General features: G+C 42.8%; 1 protein-coding gene across 1 annotated transcript in view; it reads left to right on the top strand.

Annotated features, from left to right (window-relative positions):
* FBP2 (fructose-bisphosphatase 2) overlaps nucleotides 1-20,911 on the top strand; it is a 36,632-nt gene extending 15,721 nt beyond the window's left edge. Inside the window, exons 4-7 of the mRNA XM_061199299.1 lie at nucleotides 3,092-3,232; nucleotides 11,549-11,686; nucleotides 17,343-17,462; nucleotides 20,515-20,911. Coding sequence (XP_061055282.1) covers nucleotides 3,092-3,232; nucleotides 11,549-11,686; nucleotides 17,343-17,462; nucleotides 20,515-20,712 — 597 coding nt within the window. The 3' untranslated portion in view covers nucleotides 20,713-20,911. The remainder of the gene's footprint in view (nucleotides 1-3,091; nucleotides 3,233-11,548; nucleotides 11,687-17,342; nucleotides 17,463-20,514) is intronic.

Below are 20,911 nucleotides of genomic sequence, written 5' to 3'. Positions count from 1 at the left end.
GTTGTGGAGCACAGGCTCCAGACGCGCAGGCTCAGTAGTTGTGGCTCACGGGCCTAGTTGCTCCGTGTCATGTGGGATCTTCCCAGACCACGGCTCAAACCCGTGTCCCCTGCATTGGCAGGCAGATTCTCAACCACTGTGTCACCAGGGAAGCCGATGAATAGTTTTAATTACCAAAAAAAACTGCAAAAAAAAAAAAAAAGACACTATAAATAAAATTAAAAGGCAGATGACAATTGAGGAAAATGTTTGTAACATATATAAGGTACTTATATCTTTCATATATAAAAAGCTATTAAAATTAACAATAAGAAGATGAGTACCCTGATAGAAAATAAGCAATGACATCAAACAGGCAACTTACAAAATAAGAAATAAAAATGGTCAATAAATATATAAAAATTTACTTTATTAATTATACAAAATGGAAATTAAAGTAGATGTCTTTTTTTGCACCTATCAAATTGGCCAAGTTGAAAAGACAATACCATCTTATGTTTATCAGATTCTGCACAGCAACTTTTCAATATGTATCAAAAGTCTTTTACCCAATACTTTTATTATTTGGAATTTCTCTTGGGAAAATAATCAGAGAAACACATGTTTATGCACTAGATTTTTCATCTCAGATTCGTTATGATATTTTAAAACATTTGGAGACATCAAAAGGATAATATAATACTATAAGTAACTCTACACACATAAATTTGATAACTTAGATGAGGCAGACCAATTCTTTAAAAAGCACACTACTATTACTCAGTATGAAACAGATAATTTGAACAGCCCTATAATTACTAAGAAAATAGAGTTCAAAAGAGATATCTCTAGGCCCAGATGGTTTCACTGGAGAATTATACCAAATGATTAAAGATTATTCAATCTCTTCTAGAAAAGAGAAGGGAAAGGAATACTTCCCAGTTTATTTTCTAAAGCCAGCATTACACAGATACCAAAACCAGATGAAGACAGTTCAGAAAGGAAAACTACAGACCAATATCTCTCATGAATAGATGCAAAATCTTCAACAAAATATTAACAAATAAAATTCAACAATGCATAAAAAGAATTATATACCGTGAGTAAGTGGGTTTACTCCAGTGATGGAAAGCTGGTTCAATATTCAAAAATCAGTCAGTGTAATCCACCACATCAACAAGCTTAAAGAAGAAAAATCATAGAATCATGTCCATCAATGAAGAACAACCATTTGACAAAATTCAACACTCAGTTATAAAACAAAACAAAACAAACAAACAAAAACTCTCAGGAAGCAAGAAATAGAGGGGAAACTTCCCTCAACTTGATAGAGAACATCTATAAAAAGACAACAGCTAACATTATATTTAACAGTGAAAGACAAAATGCTTTTTCTCTAAAATCAAGAACAAGGCAAAGATGTCCAATCTCACCACTGTTATTCAACATAATGCTGAAAGAGCTAGCCGGGGCAGTGAGACCAGAAAAAGAAATAAAACCATACAGATTGGAATGAAAAACTGTGGATAGGATGGTCCATGTAGAAAACTCCTAAGGAATCTACAAACACCAAAACCAAAGCCAACTTCCTAGAACTAATAAGTGAGTTCAGCAAGGTCACAGGATACAAAATCAACATACAAAAATCAATTGGATTTCTATATATCAGCAATAAACATATGGTAACTAAACTTTAAAATATGATACAATTTACAGTTACTCAAAAAAAAAGGAATAGTAATTCTATCAGTAATTACTGATGAAAGTAATCAAATAATATGTCTTGTATGGAGAAACATACCATGTTCATGGGTTGGAAGACTCAACATTGTAAAGGAGGTTAATTCTCCCCAAACTGATATATGTATAGGTTTGACTCAATTTCTCTCAAAATCCTGGCAAGATATTTTGTAGATATAGATAAGGTTATTCTAAAAGTTAAGATTATATGATATTAACAGAGGGATAGACACATGTTCAATGGAACAGAACAGAGAACCCAAAAATGGTTTCACACAATTTATGGCTAACAGATTTTTGACAAAGTTGTGAAAACAATTCAATGGAAGAAGGAGTCTTTTCAACAATTAATGCTGGAGCAACTGTATATCCACAGAGGGGAAAAAAAAAGAACTCAACCTAAACTTTATACTTTATACCAAAATCATCTCAAAATAGATTACAGGTTTAAAGGTAAAACTTTATTTTTTATTATTTTTTTTGGCTGCGCTGCACGGCTTGCGGGATCTCAGTTCCCCGACCAGAGATTGAACCCGGGCCACGGCAGTGAAAGGCCGGAATCCTAACCACTGCGCCACCAGGGACGTCCCTCCTTGCCTTTTTGAGCACAAGGAAGTAGGGAGGGACGAGCCCTTCAAGAGATACCTGGAAAAGTAGGTTGTGAAATCCAGTCTCAGTTGTGCCTCTGCCCCTCCAACAAGGACATTCGCTCTTCCTTCGTCAGCATGCCTGCCTTGCCCTGTCTCTCTGAATTCCCACTCCCATTGGCACTGTTAGTGCTGCTAGCCAAAGAGAGAGGCTTCCTCAAGAAAACGTCCAGAACTGTAGACTTGGGCACAGACAGGGGCAGGGTCTTCAAGGGGCAGCGCATGGACGGTGACAAGCTCTGGGCCCAGCTGCCTGGGTTGACTCCAGCTCCTCTTGATGTTAGGTGAGTTATCCAGTCGCTCAGGCTCTGAGTTCTTCATCTGAACGATGGAGGTCATAAAGGTATCTACCTTGGAGTGCTGTTGTGTATGTAGAATGAGGTACTGCACAAAATCAGAGCTCAATGACCTTGGTTGTTATAATCATCAAGGAGCATGGCTTATGATTTTTAAGAGAAGGTGTAGTTTTAGCACTTTGGGATGCTGTTCTGGGCAGGATGGAGACAAATACATTCAGAAAACAGGGAGAAGTCCAAGAATGGCCTTTGCAATGGTTCAGCTAGAACCGTTCATTAACATGGCAATGCGTTTCCTCCAGATGCATTTGCTGTGGCTTGAAATTCTAGAACTGCGTTTCCTTCAGTGGTTCAAGTAGATCTGAAATGCAGGCCTCTGGCAAAGGGTTCTCTCCAGAGACAGTAATGTTTCCCTTTTCTCTTTTGCAGACCTCAGAGGATGAGCCTTCTGAAAAGGATGCCCTGCAGCCGGGCCGCAACATTGTAGCCGCGGGCTATGCACTCTATGGAAGTGCAACACTGGTGGCTCTTTCCACTGGGCAAGGAGTGGACCTCTTCATGCTTGACCCAGTAGGTACCCAATAAGGCAGTATGGGTCTTTGTGCTTTAATTCCTGTCCTCTGAGATAATTTCCTAGTCATTCCTAATACTTGCTTTTGGAGCCAGAGAGTCTAGTTTGGAGAGCCAACAGAATCATCTAAAAACATTAAGAACCTCTGTTCAAGTGAGGGCATTTGAGGGGTTCTACAGAGTCAGTCGTAGCAACTCAGGCCCTGTTCTTAAGGAATTTATGACCAAAAAATGCATTCAACTTCTTTGGTTTATGGGAATACAATGACTTAAGAATCCCAATGATGCCAATTTCCAGCCAGAAGCATGGATTCTTTAGAGTAGCACCATCCAGTAGAACTTTCTGTGATGATTGGCTATGTTCTGTAATCTATACTGTCTGTTACGGTGGCTACTAGCTTCCTGTGACCATTGAACATTTGCAGTGTGGTTAGTGTGACTAAGAAACTGTGTTTCTAAATTTTATTTCTTTTTAATTAACTTAAATAGCCACATGTGACTAGTGGCTACCCTACTGGACACCAGTTTGGAGGACTTCCCCTAATACACATGTTCTTCCCAATGGGAGGAGTGACTGGTAGAAAGCTATTTTATCAGATTCTGTGTTGTTCTCCACACTTTCCACAATGAGAAAATGCTCAGTAGCAGAAGGGGAAGAAGCACAACCTCTGGGTAGATGAAAAATATGATAGCACAACGCTGTTTGGAGGATGAAATAATTGGATAAAGACACAAGAGTTCAAAAATAAAGGGTGAGCCTTCATGGCAAATGTACATTAAAAATGTTCAGGAGAAATTTTGGAAAATATGTGTAACTTATAGAATTTCTCTTTTAAATGCTGGATGCTTTGCTTATGACTTGTGAACTACTTTGCTAAATATAATCAGGTCTTGTGAAAACTCAAATAATTTTGACCAAAGTCCATTTCAAAATTTCCAGTATTCCGTGAAGCAAAAGCTATTGTTCAGTATTTCAACTTAATTTGAAATTACAAATGTTTATTGAGCATCTAGTGTGTCCCCAATACCATTCTAGGCAGTGGAGGGAGATAATGCACTGATCAAACAAACATTTTAGACAAACATTTCAGGATTTTACATGTTGGTGCATGTGAAACCACACAACTCAGATTGGGACTTGAACTCACTGTCTTTTAATTGAGATCACACACCTGGTCTCAGGTCTCAGGTTCTTTATGTCTCATCACAGAAAGAATTCAGTGAGAGACAAAGTGATAGGTGAGAAGTGGATTTACTTAGAGAGATACACATTCCATACACAGAATCTGTCTCAAAAGGCGAGAATGACCACAGGACATGGGGTTGTCTTGGAAAGTGAGAGTGGCCAAAGCAGAAACATACTCCACAGACAGAGTGTGGGCCATCTCAGAAGGCAAGAGGCCCGGAAATATGAGGTGGTTAGCTTTTTACGGGCTGAGTAATTTCATAGGCTAACGAGTGGGAGGGTTATTCCAACTATTTTGGGGAAGGGGCGGAAATTTCCAGGAATTGGGCCACTGCCCACTTTTTGGCCTTTTATGGTCATCCTTGGAACTGTTATGGTGCTGGTGGGTGTGTCATTTAGCATATGCTGGTGTATTACATTGAGCATATAACGAGGCTCAAGGTCCACTGGAAGTCAAGTCTTCTGCCATCTTGAGCCTAATTGGTTCTAACCAGTTTTTGTTGTGTCCTCAATGGCTCTGTCATTCTTTTAAAGGTTGTGCCCTGCCCCCTTCTTTCCTGTTTCACACGTGAGTGGATGGAAGGGGGTTACAAATTTCAAAACAGTTAAACTAAACTTTATAGTATGGAAATCTGGTATCTTTTATTTTTTTAAATTTTTATTTATTTATTTATTATTTTAAAATTTTATTTATTTATTTATGGCTGCATTGGGTCTTCGTTGCTGCACGTGGGCTTTCTCTAGTTGCGGCGAGCGGGGGCTGCTCTTTGTTGCGGTGCGTGGGCTTCTCATTGCTGTGGCTTCTCTTGTTGCGGAGCATGGGCTCTTGGAGCACAGGCTTCAGTAGTTGTGTCACGTGGGCTCAGTAGTTGTGGCTTGCAGGCTCTAGAGTACAGACTTAGTAGTTGTGGTGCACGGGCTTAGTTGCTCGGCGGCATGTGGGATCTTCCTGGACCAGGGCTTGAACCCGTGTTCCCTGCATTGGCAGGCAGATTCTTAACCACTGCACCACCAGGGAAGTCCATCTGGTACCTTTTAAAGTCTAAATTTTTCACATATAAACCCATCAGAGCAAAACGCATTGCTGTGTCGGTTTACTGATGCTCTAATTTCTCCTTATTTTCATAGAAGCAGGAATCTGTAGTTCACAAATAATGTTACTGAGCCCAAGCTCGTTCTGCTTGCTGCACGACAGCCAATAAATTGGGAGACAAGGTGTTGAGGCAAGGAATAGTGACTTTATTTGGAAAGCTGGCAGACCGAGAAGATGGCAGGTTAGGGTCCCCAAAAAACTATCTTACCGGGGTCTGGATGCCAGTTTCATTTATAGAACAGAGACTGGGAGGAGGTGAGGAAGTGAAGTAAAGAGGCCATTAGTTTTGCCTGTCTTGGCCAACATCGGGAGGGGATGTGTTAATTTCTTCTTTTCTGCAGCCATTCACAGGTGGTCAAGGTCAGATTATCTCCCTGTGAGCTGAGCAAAGGCACTTTAGTTTAACATTCAGCCACAGGGTAAGGGTTCCCTGTGGCAGGCCATTATGTATGATTATAATAACAAAAGCAACGAAAAGCAGAGGTTAAAGTCAAAGAAACAGATTGAACATGGAGTCTGATTTAACTCTTCCCTGTTACAATAATACTCTCAGAATAGTAGCTGACAGACAGTGCTTATTAAGTGGTGGATAGGTATCTGTTCTAAGCAACTTGCATATATTAATGCATTTAAGCCTCACAACAGCCCTGTGAGGGTAGGTCCTACTATTATTCTCATTTTCAGATGAGGAAAGTGAGGCACAGAGAGGGTAAGTAACTTGCCCAAGGTCATGCTAGTAGCAGTGGAGCCAAGAGTCACACTCAGGCTGTGATAATTGTGATTTATAAGAAAAAAATAAATTTGATCATTCAGATTGAAACAGGAGGGAAGGGGACAGAGCACGACCTTTGAAAGAATGACATAACCCGAGGACATGACTTAAACTGATTAGAACCAAATGGGTCCAAGATGGCGGACAAGTCGACTTCCACTAGACCTTGAGCCTCAGTATATGCTCACTGTAACACATCAGCAAGCTAAATGACACACCCACAGGTGCCATGACAGTTCCAAGACTGACCATAAGGATCAAAAAGTGGGCGGTGGCCCAGTTCCTGAAAATCCCTGCCCCTTCCTGAAATAGCTGGAATACTCCTCCCACTCATTAGCCTATGAAATTACCCACCCCTATAAAAACTGACAACCCCATACCCTGGTTCCTTTCTCACCTTCTGAGATGGCCCACACTCTGTCTGTGGAGTGTGTTGTTTCTCTCTAAATAAATCCACTTCTTACCTATCACTTTGTCTCTCATTGAATTGTTTCTGTGACGAGACATCAAGAACCTGAGCTTCATTAAGTCCTGAAACCAGGTGTGGAATCTCAGTTGGAAGACTGGGTTTTGGCCGGGTTTGAGTCCTAGCAGTGTGGGTTCAAGTCCCAATCTGGGTTTAGGCTGTGTTCGAGTTCTGGCACAGGGGTTCAAGTCCCAATCTGAGGTGCACGGTTTCAAGATGACCAAAATATATTCCTCATATATTTGTTCTTCATCCATGGTTCCTGGCTCACAGCAGCTCCCAAAACCCTTGGAATTTCCTAAGTTTTGAGAGTGCTAAAGGTGTCTTTTGTTATGGTAATGAGGTGACTTTTGGAAGGCTCCTAAAGATGGGGGCTGGTTTCCAATGGACCCAACCACGTGATTAGAGGGTTGGGACTTTCAATCTCAGCCCCTGGCCTCTGAGGAGGGGAAAGGGACTGGAGGTTGAATCAATTACAGGTGATTTAATCAGTCATGCCTATAATGCCTGTATAATGAAGCCTCCATAAAAACCCAAAGGACTGGGTTCAGAGAGCTTCTGGGTTGAGACTGAGGAGAGTGGTGAGCCTGGAGAGGGCAGGGGAGCTCTTCACCATTTCCCTGTGCATCTCTTCCATCTGGCTGTTCCTGAGTTATAGACTTTTATAAGAAACCAGTAATCTAGTAAGTAAAATGCTTCTTTAAGTTCTGGGAACCACTGTAGCAAATTAACTGACCTGAGAAAGAGGTCCTTGATGCCAAAATCTTGGCTTTCCTGCATACCGATGCTGAACAGAAATATGGAGACAGAGTTATGGAGAAGAAAGAAAACTTTATTTCTTTGCCAGGCAAAGAGGGAACACAGTAAGCTAGCGCCTCAAGAACTGTGCCCCCCTCCCTGGGGAATAGGGAGCGGTCTTATAGTCAGGGCTCATGGTCAGAGGTATGTGATAAGGATCAAGGCAGCAACAGTCTTGCATTCTTTCTTCTGCAAAGTTTCAAAAGGGTGGGGTTGCTGACAAGATTAGGGTTGTGAAGGGTCTCAGGTGGTCAGGTCTCCTAATCTTGATGAGCTTCTCTGGTCCCTTTTATCTTAACCTTAGGTGATTTCATGGCTGCTCCTTTCTTAATTAGCAACTAGTCGAATCTGCCCTTTGGAACTCAGGGAAAGTCATGCAGGCTGGAGTCTTGCCTGCAAGAAATGGGGGACAGAAAGGCCTCTACGCCTGGGAGCCCCACAGGGCCCTGCTTGGTTTCATCCTGGGAACCTCTGATTTATGTCCGGTCAGAATTATAGGTGACAACCTGGGTTTGGAACTGGCGTCTGAAGTGTCCCCACTTCGGGAGAGGGCAGACTTGTAGGACTGAGCCCTTAACTTGTAGAATTTGATGCTATCTCTGTGTAGATAGTGTCAGAATTGAGTTGAATTTCAGACACACTGCTGGTGTCCGAGAATTGCTTGGTTGAATTGTTGCAGGAAGGGGGACCCCTTCCAGGGCCCGAGAGTGGGCTCTTGTCTAACATTTAGAAATGAATTGTCCAAGGAGACAGGTGCTGACAAAGCAAGAGACTTTATTGGGAAGGAGCACCCAGGCAGAGAGCAGCAGGGTAAGGGAACCCAGGAGAACTGCTCTGCCACATGGCTCACAGTCTTGGGTTTTATGGTAATGGGATTAGTTTCGGGGTTGTCTCTGACCCATCATTCTGACTGAGGGTCCTTCCTGGTGGTGCCTGCATCGCTCAGCCAAGAAGGATTCCAGCAAGAAGGATTCTGGGAGGTTGGTAGGATATATATATGGATTGGGGTCTCCTCTCTCTTTTTGACCTTTACCGAATTCTTCCGGTTGGCGGTAGCTTATTAGTTCCATGTTCCTTACCAGGACCTCCTGTTGTAAGATAACTCATGCAAGTGGTTACTATGGTACCTGACCAGGGCGGGCAGTTTCTGTCAGTGGTTCCCTTAACAGTATGTGTGGGACTCCTCCCCTACCCACCCCCCCAACACACACACATACACACACATACACACACAGAGGAATTGGCCTTGGCACACCAATTCACAGGCAGTTTTGTGCTTAACTATTATACCAGACAATTTTGAATAAACTCTCTCGATTACAAGCAAAATATCTCCAAGAACATTCTGAAGTGGTTCTAAGGGTAGTAGGGAGGTGCCTTTGGCTCAGGGGTCCAGCTGAAGGATTCTAGAGACACAGCTCATGCTTTCCACGTTCGGTCACGATAGGGGGGCCCAGTCTGGATACAGGTAGGCCAGACAGCTTGATTACACATCAGAAAGAAGAGACGAACCATAGTATGCTCTCTGCTGAGCTCTCTTTATTAGCCTGAAAACCCTTTGGATCACATCACCCTACTACAAAGGACACTTGAGCAAGGACCCAGTGTATGAAGCTGAGGACTAGTTTGAAAGGTTGAATTCAAGTTGAAGCAGCTTATGGCAATTGTCACAGGTAGAAAACCATAGAGGGTGGCCAGCAGGTTACTCAGACAGGGCCTCACAGGCCAGAGTTCCTTGGTGTGGCAACAAGAGCCTGCCTGATCTGTGAGTTTGCAGGGCTGCTAATTTGATTTTGTCAGAGCACACATTTTGTTCAGGCACAGAGGGACCACCTCACGTTAACCAAACTCTCAACTGCGGTATAAGCCACAATGACAAGGCATTTGTTTACAAACGGCAGATATCATTTCTGGGTGACAAGGATATGGTGCTTGATAATCAGGTACCCTCTTCTCAAAGCTGTGGGAGGCCCTTTTAATATTCAGTGGGTGCCAGTGATCACACAGTCAGAAAAAGGCATTTATTTTCCAGGTTAGAGTAAGGCTCCACAGCCAGTTCCTCCATCCCACAATAAGGAACAACTCTCCAGGGGCCTGAGTGTCTACACCCACAGCCCCTGGGGTGGATAAATAAGTGAAGACATTATTTAGACAACAGTATCTGTCTTTGATCTTTGCTGATAAACAAAAAGAAAAGGATCCCGGCAAAACTAAGTAAAGGACTTACTGTATTAATGGGAAAGCTCAGGCCCCAGGCTAGAGATGGGCAGGTCTGGGAAGCAGGATTCACAGGAACGGTCCCACAGGACAGCCAGTCTGGTCTGGACACCACCCCTGATGCTGTGTCTCTCGCTCAGGTTTCAAATGCCAGGGAGGAGTATCTATTTTGCTAAGCTCAGTCAGGTGCCTGACCTTGGGCTAGAGGAGGCCCAGCTTAGAGTCTTCTTAGACTGGCATCCAATGAGAAAAGTTAATTATTCAAAGGCAGTTCGGGTGCTTTTAGGACGTGGAACTCCATGCTGAGCTGCTCCAAAGCAACAAATGTCCAGAGCAAGTTATTAAAGCTCATGATCCAGAGACCATCAAGTACTTCCCTGCAACATAAGAAGCTGGTTTACTAGCAAGGGAGAAGGCACTCTGGAGGAACCGTGAGGCATCGTGCTAAGAGGGGGTTGGCTTGGGCTTATTATAGCACCTGGGGTTTTGCTTGATGATTCTAAGGAGTATTTGAGAAAGAGAGGGTCAGTTCTGGATTGGGTGTTGTCTAGATGTGGGTACAATGAATGACTGCGTATCTCAGTTTGTATGTAGGAGGTGGGAAGTTTAAAGTGAGGGTAGAGATTCATTGGTAAAGAAGCACTCATCACTCACATTTGGCAGAAGAGAGGCGTGTCGAGTTGTTTTTGCACTTGAGTATCCTCATCATTGTCTTATTTCAGACATGGTCAGTGTGGCCTTGTCTCTTTGTGGGAGTGTTGTAGACGTTCATTAGGAGCCTTCTAGCTGTGAGCTGTCATCTTGGGGGATTTTTATTTTCTCAGTCTTCAAAGTTTAATCAAAACTGATTAGATTTCCAGGGTCTGATTTTCTTCCTAGTGACTTAGAGAGACATCCAGCCTTTCAAAGTGAATCTGCAGCTAGCTAATTACATTCCTAGGGATGAGACCGTCAGCACTCTAATTCTGAGGATTTAAAAAACATTTTTTTATCAACTATTCCTCATGCTGAGCGAATACAGTTTCTGATTGAAGGGATTTCTCTGTACCCCTATAAGAGTAGTTGGGATACAAGGAACTTTGAATGGTTTCCAACATTGAGTCCTTAAGATAAACAAAATAACTGGGGACTTCCCTGGCGGTCCAGTGCTTAAGACTCCACGCTTCCGATGCAGGGAACACAGGTTTGATCCCTGGTTGGGGAACTAAGATCCCACATGCCTCACTGTGTGGCACCCCCCCCAAAAAAAAAAGCTGAACTGAATGTGGAAGAGGATGGCAAAAACAGTGTAGGAAATACAGGATAAATAAATTAAAGAAAAATAACTGGACCACAAATTAGTGGTCTAACTGCATCCCCCACCTTCATGACAAATCCCATTGGAGTAACTTCTTCCTCTCATTGTTGATGGCCCAAATCTTCCTGAAAACATTAGGAATTAACCGGGGGTGAGAACTTGGGGGATAAATACAGCTAGGTTCTTTACAAATGAGTAACCTAGCTACGGTGAAAGTTACAAAGGAAATTTTCCCTCTTTTTCCTTTGAATTATTTTATTTCTTGTTATATCACTGCTTGAGCTGCCTGTGCAGGCTCCGTATTGTCACTGTTCTTTATATAACTCATAAAAACATCACTGGGCAGGCTGCAGAGGACCTGGCAAACCCCAGGGTTCTTTGAGCAGACTCACATCTTCTACTGTTCTCTGGTTGTTGGAGGTGTGTGCTGTTGGCTTCTGTTTCCTGGTATCTCTCTTCTTCCTGGTGTTTCTCTTCACCTTTCTAGGCTCTTGGTGAATTTGTCCTGGTGGAAAAAGATGTCAAGATTAAAAACAAAGGAAAGATTTACAGCCTCAATGAGGGCTATGCCAAGTATTTTGATGCTGCCACCACAGAATATGTGCAGAAAAAGAAATTTCCCGAGGTGAGTGAAGAACGCTAAGGCAGAAGGTGGGGGGAATGCTGTCTCAGTGGGTTCCTGTTTCGGGGATGGCTGTCGGGGCCTGGCTGAAAGAGGTTGGTGCCCCTGTTTATGGCTCTGGCCCGTATGGGAATGGCGGACTTTCTTCATAAGCAATCAGTATCTTTCATAGCTAAAATTTACGTACTATAGATAATACTCCCCAGGTGAGTTTTTCCAGGAGAAATTGTCTATGAAGAAGGCAGAGACCAATGTTTCAAAATCCAGAGTTTCAGGCCAGAGCATCTCCCCTGTCATTTTTTGCTGAGCTACCACCTGTGCTGATTCTGGTCACTTAGTTGTATTTAGGTGGAATAATAACATTTAAAAGTACCATTCATATGCTCTAATATCAGGGCCTGGTGTTTACTCCAAGTCTTAGGAAGGTCTTTGGCTCTCAGTTTGATCACCGAGTCCTGGACTTCAGGTAGCTATTAATATAGCCCAAACAATCCAGTATGTATGTCTGCCATACAAAGAGCGCTTTTAAGACAGGTGTGGCAAGGAGTCAGAGCATTTCCAGATCAAGAATGTGAAGTCTGACCTACACTGGAAGTGGCTGGAAAAGCAGTGGTGTGACGTGCCAGCCTGGCTGTCCCTGGAAGCCCTTCACGAGCTCCAGGGAGAAAGAGCTCAGGATTCCAGAGGGTCCAAAGCAGTTAGTCAACAGGGTGCTGGGACCTGCCTCTGCTGCCTCAAACGGAAGCTTTAGAGAGTTTTCTTCTTTCTCTGTTCTGTTTGTTCTTTAAGCAAAATTCTTAGAAGTGCAGTCTCCTGTACCTCTCCTTTGCTGTCATGCACAAACCTGTTAGATATCTTAAGGGCAGAAGTAACAGGATATGAATTGTGAGGTTGATAAAGCCAAAATTATTTACAAGTTCCCAGTCTTGGAGATGATTTCATGGTTGTTCCCATTCTAAACTAAAATGCGCCTCTTCTAGAACCCATAAAGGAAGATACTTATTTTACCACTGAAAAACCAAACTCGTATGAAAAAAAACCCATAAATCTTTTTGAAGGAGAAGTTGCAAACTGAGAAAGAAAGTAATCACCACACATATGACCGACAACAGGTGAACAGTCTGTCTACACAAGGACCGAAATACAAGGATGAACACCCAAACAGAAAACCAGGCAAAGGGCACAATAGTGCAAGTCATGGAAGAAACAAATATCCAGTCAGCAAATGGGAAGATGCTAATAAAAAGGAAATGCAAATTAAAATGCAACATCATTTCCACATATGAGATTTGCACAGATCTAACAGATGAATAGTGCTCAGTGGTGTGGGAAAATAAGCGCTCTCATAAAATGTTAAAGGAAACATAAATGCCACAACCTTTCTGGGGGGAGGCAATCTGGCAATATGATTTCAAATATTAAATATTCAAATCTTTTGACTTAGTTAATCCTAAACTTCCCCTGGAAACTGATCCTAAAGAACTAATAGGTCAAATAAAAAAAAGTAAATGAACAAGGATATGTCACTGCAGCATTGTTTATAACAACAACAAAGGAACAACTGAAGTATTGTATCCATCAGGAAGGATTGGTTGGGGGCATCCACAATATTCTAGTGAAATATTGTGCCACACATCTATTCATCCATTAGGAAGGTAAGTGCTTCTTTATATATTGGTAGTGAAACATGTCCACAAAATACACATATATATGTGAACGTATTTATGCACACAGATATATATAGTATGTATGTATGCATAAAATGTCTTAAAAATGTGCCATCTTGTTAATAGTTGTTTCTGGAAGTTGAGGTTATAGGGTTCTTCACTTTCTCTTGTGTGAATATGTGCAATAATCATGTGTTACTGAAAACGGATCATTCCAACTCTCTTTGTAGAAATTATTGCAAAAGCATTGTCATTTGAAGAGGCAGTCAAAGAGTATACAACCAAGAAAATTTAAAGGGAAAAAGCATATCAAGTAGTTAATTAATAAAAATATATTTTTTCTGGATTTTATGTTGTTTAGTATAGTGTGAGTCAGCTTTTAAAAGTTTGTAATATGTTGTGGTTTCTTCTTCCATTTATTTATTTATTTATTTATTTATATAAATTTATTTATTTATTTTTATTTATTTTTGGCTGTGTTGGGTCTTCGTTTCTGTGCGAGGGCTTTCTCTGGTTGCGGCGAGCGGGGGCCACTCTTCATCCCGGTGGGCGGACCTCTCACCGTCGCGGCCTCTCCCGTTGCGGAGCACAGGCTCCAGACGCGCAGGCTCAGTAGTTGTGGCTCACGGGCTTGGTCGCTCCGCGCCATGTGGGATCTCCCCAGACCAGGGCTTGAACCCGTGTACCCTGCATTGGCAGGCAGATTCTTAACCCCTGCGCCACCAGGGAAGCCCCTTTTCTTCCATTTAAAATGAATGTTTACTTTTGCACTTAAAAATGGAAAGAAAATAGATCATTCTGTTTTGAAAAAGAAGTCCCCTTACTCTCCTGTAGTTTTGCCCTCGGGAAGCCCCTCTCTAGTATGAGCAGACAGTGCTCCTCCCACTCCTCATTCTTCCTGAGGCCATTGCTTCCCTGCAGGACCTTTGTGTTCCGCCTGCCATTCTCCCACACACCGCACCCCCGGGAGATGGGAAGTGGTCCAGGCACTTTTCTTTACCCTCCGCCATTGTGGAAGGAGCAGTGCTCCTTTGCTGTTTGTCTCCTGATAGTAGCAGCTTCTCCTATCCCTGACTGCACTCTTCTATTAGTCATGATAATAGTAGCTAGTGTATACTGTGTCAGACACTGTTCCTAGTGCTTGTTGTGTACTAACTCATTCAATTCTCCAACAGATTACAAGGTAAGTATTAATACCACAATCCCCATTTTACATATGGGGAAATTGAGGCCCTGAACAGTCAAGTAATGTTACCGAGTTCAAGCTCTTCTTGCTTGCTGCATGGCAATAGAGGCCAATAGAGAGACGAGTTACTGGGGCAAAAAATAGCGACTTTATTGGGAAAGCCAGCAGACCAAGAAGATGGTGGACTAGTGTCCCAAAGAACCACCTTACCTGAGTTAGAATTCAGGCTTCTTTTATACTAAAAGGGAAGGGGGTGTGATTGGTTGTTGCAGACTTCTTGGTGTCAGAATCCTTTGTTCTTGCAGCTGTCAACATAGGTCAGGTCAGGATGTTCCTGTAAATCTACAACAAGACAAATGTTATTCTCTGTTCTGCAACTTTTTATCTCTATATGAATGGAAAAGTGACCTTTGAAGGTCAGAGCCTTGAGAATGGGCTGTCCTGTATATTTCAGCCTAGAGGCAACAGTCTTAATTTGTAGCAAAAGCAATAGAATAGGAAGGTTAAAGTAAAATAAACAGATCCAATATGAAGTCAGATTTGTTCTTCCTTATTCAGTAACTTGAGTAAAGGTGACCTCATTTAACTGGTAGAGCCAGGATTAAAATCTAAGCCTTCTGTTGCGCAACAAATCTCTAGAGCTTTTTTTCATCTTGTAAAACTGGAATTCTACATCCATTGAACAACAATTCCCCATTTCCTCCTCCCCACCCCCATCCCTAGTAACCACATTCTCCTATGTGTTTCTATGTGCTGGATTACTTTAGATACCTCAGATAAGTGGAATCATGTAGTGTTTGTCTTTTTGTGACTGGCTTATTTCACTTAGCATAATGTCCTCAAGGTTCATCCATGTTGTAACAAGTGACAGGATTTCCTTCTTTTTAAAGTCTGAATAATATTCCACTGTGTGTATATACCACATTTTCTTATCCACCTATCTGTCAATGGACACTCAGGTTGCTTCCACTTCTTGGCTATTGTGAATAATGCTGCAGTGAACATGGGTATGGAGATATCTCTTTGAGATTCTATTTCCTATTTTTTTAGGATAAATACCCAGAAGTTGGAAGGATGTTTCCTTTTTTTTTTTTTAAACAGTTTTTCTTTCCTGTCATTCCCTCTTTAACCCTCTTTGCTCCATTGTCTTCCCTTTATAATCCTCTTTTATCTGTGTTGCCAAATCCAGCGGTCATGTTTCCACCTTATGTTACCTGACCTTTCCATGGCATTTAGGGCTGTTTACCCCTTCCTCGGCCTTGTGTCTGGCTTTCCATCCACCTTCCTAACCATCTTCTTAGCCTCTTTTACTGGCTTCCACACTTCTGCCTGCCCTTCATGCTTGGTACAGGACTCTATTCCAAACAAACCTTTCAGTTCACACTTGGTATCCTGCCAGGGTGAACTCATCTAGTCTCTTCTGATGGAATTCAGATCTGCTTGCTCCTCAGACACCTAGAACTCCACATGTCCAACTCTGACCCTCCTATCCCCCACCACCCACTAAACATACACCCCCAAGCCTGCTCCTTCCTGGTTCTTCTTCTCTTGATCCATACTGCCTCAACCACCATACTCATTCCCAACAACATTCGGGGAGTGAGTCGAGAGGATTACCTCTTTATTATGCCCATGTCTAATCATTCACTTGGTGTTATCAACTCTATTTCCTAAATATCTCTCAAGTTAGTCCATTTTCTTCATCCTTACGGCCATTGGTCTAATTCAGACCTGTGTTCTTTTACCTACTGAGAAGTCTCTTAATTGGCATCTGAAAGTGTTTTTATATACTTAATATCATTATGTGAATAAAATGGAGGAGGCAAAATCTCCCATGTAATTTTTAAGGTAACAACCTGAGTAGTGCTTTCAAGAAATCTCACGTAAATGAAATTCAGTAAGTATTTTCCCAGCACGTACTTTTTGCCTCACACCAGGCTGGGCTCAGGGAATGCCAAGATCAAGCAGAAAGTCTTTTCCCCAAGGGCGTCACAGACTGATGGAGGGGCCTGGCTTATGAATATAAATGCTTATGAAATCAATGTATTTTATTGTGGCTGATGCCACACAAAACACTGGATATCTGCCCTGAGGAATTTTGGTGTTTCCCTGCACTGTCAGAGAATTATTAGATTAGACACAGAAATGTCAGATGGGTCACTGAATGAGGAAAAGCAAACCTGCCCAAACCATTTCATCAGATAGTCGTGCCTTACCTGACATGCCCTACTTGAGGGAAATTATGAACTTTGTTTTTTTCAGAACAAATATTCTTTTCATTACATGACTAATGAAATTGAGGTTTATAAGGAAGTTGTTGTATTTCTTTGCATGATTTCTAAGGCTCTTTAAAATAATTTTGCCAGTGAATCAACACTGCTTACACTAAGTGCAAAAGTTGTCATGGTTCAAGGGAGTCTGGTTTTCAGAAAGCTGAAAAGTGCTCTGAACTCTGGGGGCCAAGGAGGAGATTCAAGGAGCAGCCAAACAGTTGGCGTTTGTCTGTACTTCCTTTTTCTTTCTTTTTTCAAATTTTTTTTTTTTCCTGTTAGCTTCTGTCTTAGGACACATATTGTCTCTCACTTTAAGTAGTCCAACCTTTAATGAGTCCAATCACTAGTTGAGGTTTGGGGGCTCCTAATGAATGGAATGCTCAGTTATATAATATTTTCAATTCCTAAGCTAGTGGGTGGAAGAAGGAGGCCCTGGAATGCAGAGGTCACACCAGCTGGATGTGTGACCTGAAGCAGGTGCTGAGCAATTGCTAAGCTCACTGCATCTTGTCTCTTCCCTCTCTGCCTTCTAGGATGGCAGTGCTCCCTATGGGGCCAGGTATGTGGGCTCCATGGTGGCTGATGTGCACCGCACCCTGGTCTATGGAGGGATCTTCCTGTACCCAGCGAACCAGAAAAATCCGAAGGGCAAGGTAACTCTTCTTTGTCTGCTGGCTGAACCTGTTCAGGGAACCAGTCAGAATTCGCTTTCTCATCATTCCTGCTTTTTGGCTACTGCCCTGTCCTTGGCATGTCTGTCTGCGAGTGGGCAGGTGGAAGAGAAACGAAGTCTATATCCCATTAGTGAATTCTGAGGCTGTGGTAGAAGGTGTGGAGAAGGAGGTGGCTGAAGTTGTTGTTATTGGTGATCGTCACTGGCCTTCACTTCCGCGGGCCTCACGCCCCTCAATTCACCGTGAGTCAACTGTGTTCAACTCCCACTTTCCCCATGCTGTGTCTATCTTTTAGCTTCATCAGCAACTGATTTTTCGTCATAGACCCTTTTGAGAATTTAATGAAACTTATGGACCCACTTCCCAGAAGAAAATTACACGTAAACATACACATTACATATGTTTTCAGGGGGTTCACGATGATCTGCGGTCTACCCAAAAATTCCCTAGAGAGTTCCCAAAGTCCAGACTAAGCACTTCTGCTCAGAACTCATTCAATATTTCTGGAAAGGTAGCTCCTGGAAGGTCTCACTGCAACTTTATGATCCCAATGCATCTGTTTTGAATAGACACCGCCATAGAAAGGTGTCTGATTTTTAGCCAGTCACAGAATCATAGGTAAGTAGACAAATCCAGACAAAGGCCTGTCGTATTCTCTGACACACTAACAAGTAGCCACATGTATATATGTCTCCTAGCATGGGCGACCTGAATTATTGGAATGCCAGATTCAAAGCCACGATAAGAAATCTAACACAGCACATGAGACCAGAGAGGAGATTTTAATATGCAGATTGGTATGTCAGGCATTTTTTTTCACATGAGTGTTTAGCTTACCTGTATTAGCTGGTTGAACTAGGAGTCACAGATAAATCTGCACGAAAGGTGCTGGAGGAAAGAAAAGTGTTACGGAGTATTAAGTGAGATAGAGTAGAAGATGTGGAAATTCTTTTTTTTGGCTGCGCTGCGCAGCATGCAGGATCTTAGTTCCTCGACCAGGGATTGAACCCACGCCCCCTGCAGTGGAAGCGTGGAGTCTTAACCACTGCACCACCAGGGAAGTCCCCTATTTTTTTTTTTAAATGTGGAAATTCTTAAGTAGAACCGCTCTTGCCACGTACTCAACGGGGAGAACATTAAGACTAATTATTACTAATTATTAAGATGATTTAAAATGAGTCTGAAAATATCCACATATAATTACAAAAACATTTCCATAAGCATGTATAATTGCATATATAGATCTATATTCATAGCACCGTATTGAAAGTATCATTGGTTTCTGACCTCCATGTTTTAGCTCTCAAGTTCTCTGTGACCACATTTGTGTGTGTGGGTGTGTGGTTGGGTTCTCCTCCTATGTGCGCTTGTCTCTGTAGAGCAGTGTAGATTTTAATCGTGGAGAAAAAATAGATTGCATGGCCTGCAGGTCAAGGTACCATGAAGATCTGGACATTGTGTTTTAAGATGCATTTACTAAAACAATGGCATTTTAAGGTCAGAACAAACCTTGGCTCCGAGACAAGCCTTATGCAAGAATGCTGTGCTTATTTATTTGTTTGTTTGTTTACTTATTTATTTATTGTATCTGAATCAACATGATACAAACAGAAGCATGGTATGCTGTTTTCCCAAAATGGCAATAAATGCCCTCTACAGTCTTAATTTACTTTCTCCTCGATGCCTGGCTCTCCAACCCAGATTGGAGATATTTTGTTCCTCTCTTTGAAATAACAATAATTTAATAATCAGCACAAGATATAACTATTTTCTCCAAGTAGTTTTAACAGATGCATTTCAAGAAAAGAATGGAAAGAAAAAGGCTTCACAGAGCTAGATCAACCACTTTGAAAGCTCGTTGCGGAAAAGGAGAAAAGTTTTTAAACTACAGATTTTGTACCTATGGGGGAAGGAAGGAGAAGATAGTATGATACTGAGTCAGAGCGTGCAGCTAGAATGTCACCCTGAATCTAATGTGATGTGTGTGTGTGTCCGCTGTGGGTCAGGGGATGGGGAGGGAGTCAGAACATAATGACAGAAATAGGCCCAGAAAGGACATTCAGTCAGCCCATTTCAATTCAATTCACCATATTCTAACTGGACACAGGACAGACACCTGCTAGTTCTCATAGTGCCTTTTAGAAAGGCATTTCTTCCTCAGAACAGGCTCGGCCCTGGACCCATGTACCTGACTTGGCAAACAAAGGTGCAGGCTGATTCCCCCCCCCCCACCCCAATTCTGCCCTCCACTGGGAGCCCCTGTGCAATGTACATGGTAGCCTTGTTTGGACACTCTCTACATGTCAGGCAGTACTAGGAATGGAGACGCCACAAAGACCAACCTTGACAGACCCCTCCCCTGCCCTCAAGGGAGGGCGTCCAAGGAGGAAGGCAGATGTTAAACAAACTTCAGAGTCAGGACTGTTATGAAAGGGGAAGTACAGGATACTGTGGGAGAGCACGCAATGAGAGAGTTAACTAACTTAGTGTAAGGGGCCAAAAGGAAAGGCCATTTAAACACCAGCAAACTGTTCGGCCAAGTCAACACTTGAGATGTTCCTCCCCACGATGCGGGACACTGTGGTTATCCTGAGAGACTGGCCAGCACTCCCGAGGTGACCTTCCAATCCCATCCAAGCTTGACTCTTGACTGGCCATAAGGCCTGGCATATAGAGGCTCCTAACCGGGCCCCGCAGAATCAGTTCACCTCATTGCGGAACCAAAGAGAAATGAGTACTTAGATCTCATACTCCCAAGTGAGAAGGCCAAGCTCTCATAAGCACAAAGGTCACAAGGCAGGTAGATATCGACCAGAGGTGTCCCCACAGGCATATGTGATGAGCATCAGCTGAGGCCCCCAGCCTTCTGGAGGGCGTAGGGCTCGGGCAGGGCTCCGCTGAGATGCGCAAATGCACTCGCACTAACGAGACAGCAGTTGAGCAGTTGGAATTCCTCGTGAAGCTTTAGGGGCATGGCTTGGGAATTTTGACCACTTGCAACACTTGTCCGCCTGACTCTGTTCCTCTGCAGCTCCGGCTCTTGTATGAGTGCAATCCTGTGGCCTACATCATCGAGCAGGCAGGAGGCATGGCGACCACAGGCACCCAGCCTGTGCTGGACGTGAAGCCTGAGGCCATTCACCAACGAGTCCCCCTCATTCTAGGGTCCCCGGATGATGTGCAGGAATATCTCACCTGTGTACAGAAAAACCAGGCAGGCAGGTGGTGAGTCTGACCCCTCAAGCCCTCTTCTCTTTGTGTTGTACCTTGTTAAGGACCCTAGATGAATGATAGGTGAGTGAATGCTGGTGATGAGAAACAAAAGGCAAATCCATCAAATCACATCCAGAAGAGAAGCGGCCAAGTGCTCACGACAAGTCTAGAAGCCAGAGGCGAGTCTGTGGTCAGTGTAAAGGACTAAAAATAAA

Source organism: Eubalaena glacialis, chromosome 9 (assembly GCF_028564815.1).
Source record: "Eubalaena glacialis isolate mEubGla1 chromosome 9, mEubGla1.1.hap2.+ XY, whole genome shotgun sequence".
Taxonomy (NCBI): Eukaryota; Metazoa; Chordata; class Mammalia; order Artiodactyla; family Balaenidae; genus Eubalaena; species Eubalaena glacialis.
This window is presented reverse-complemented; position numbering and strand designations above follow the sequence as displayed.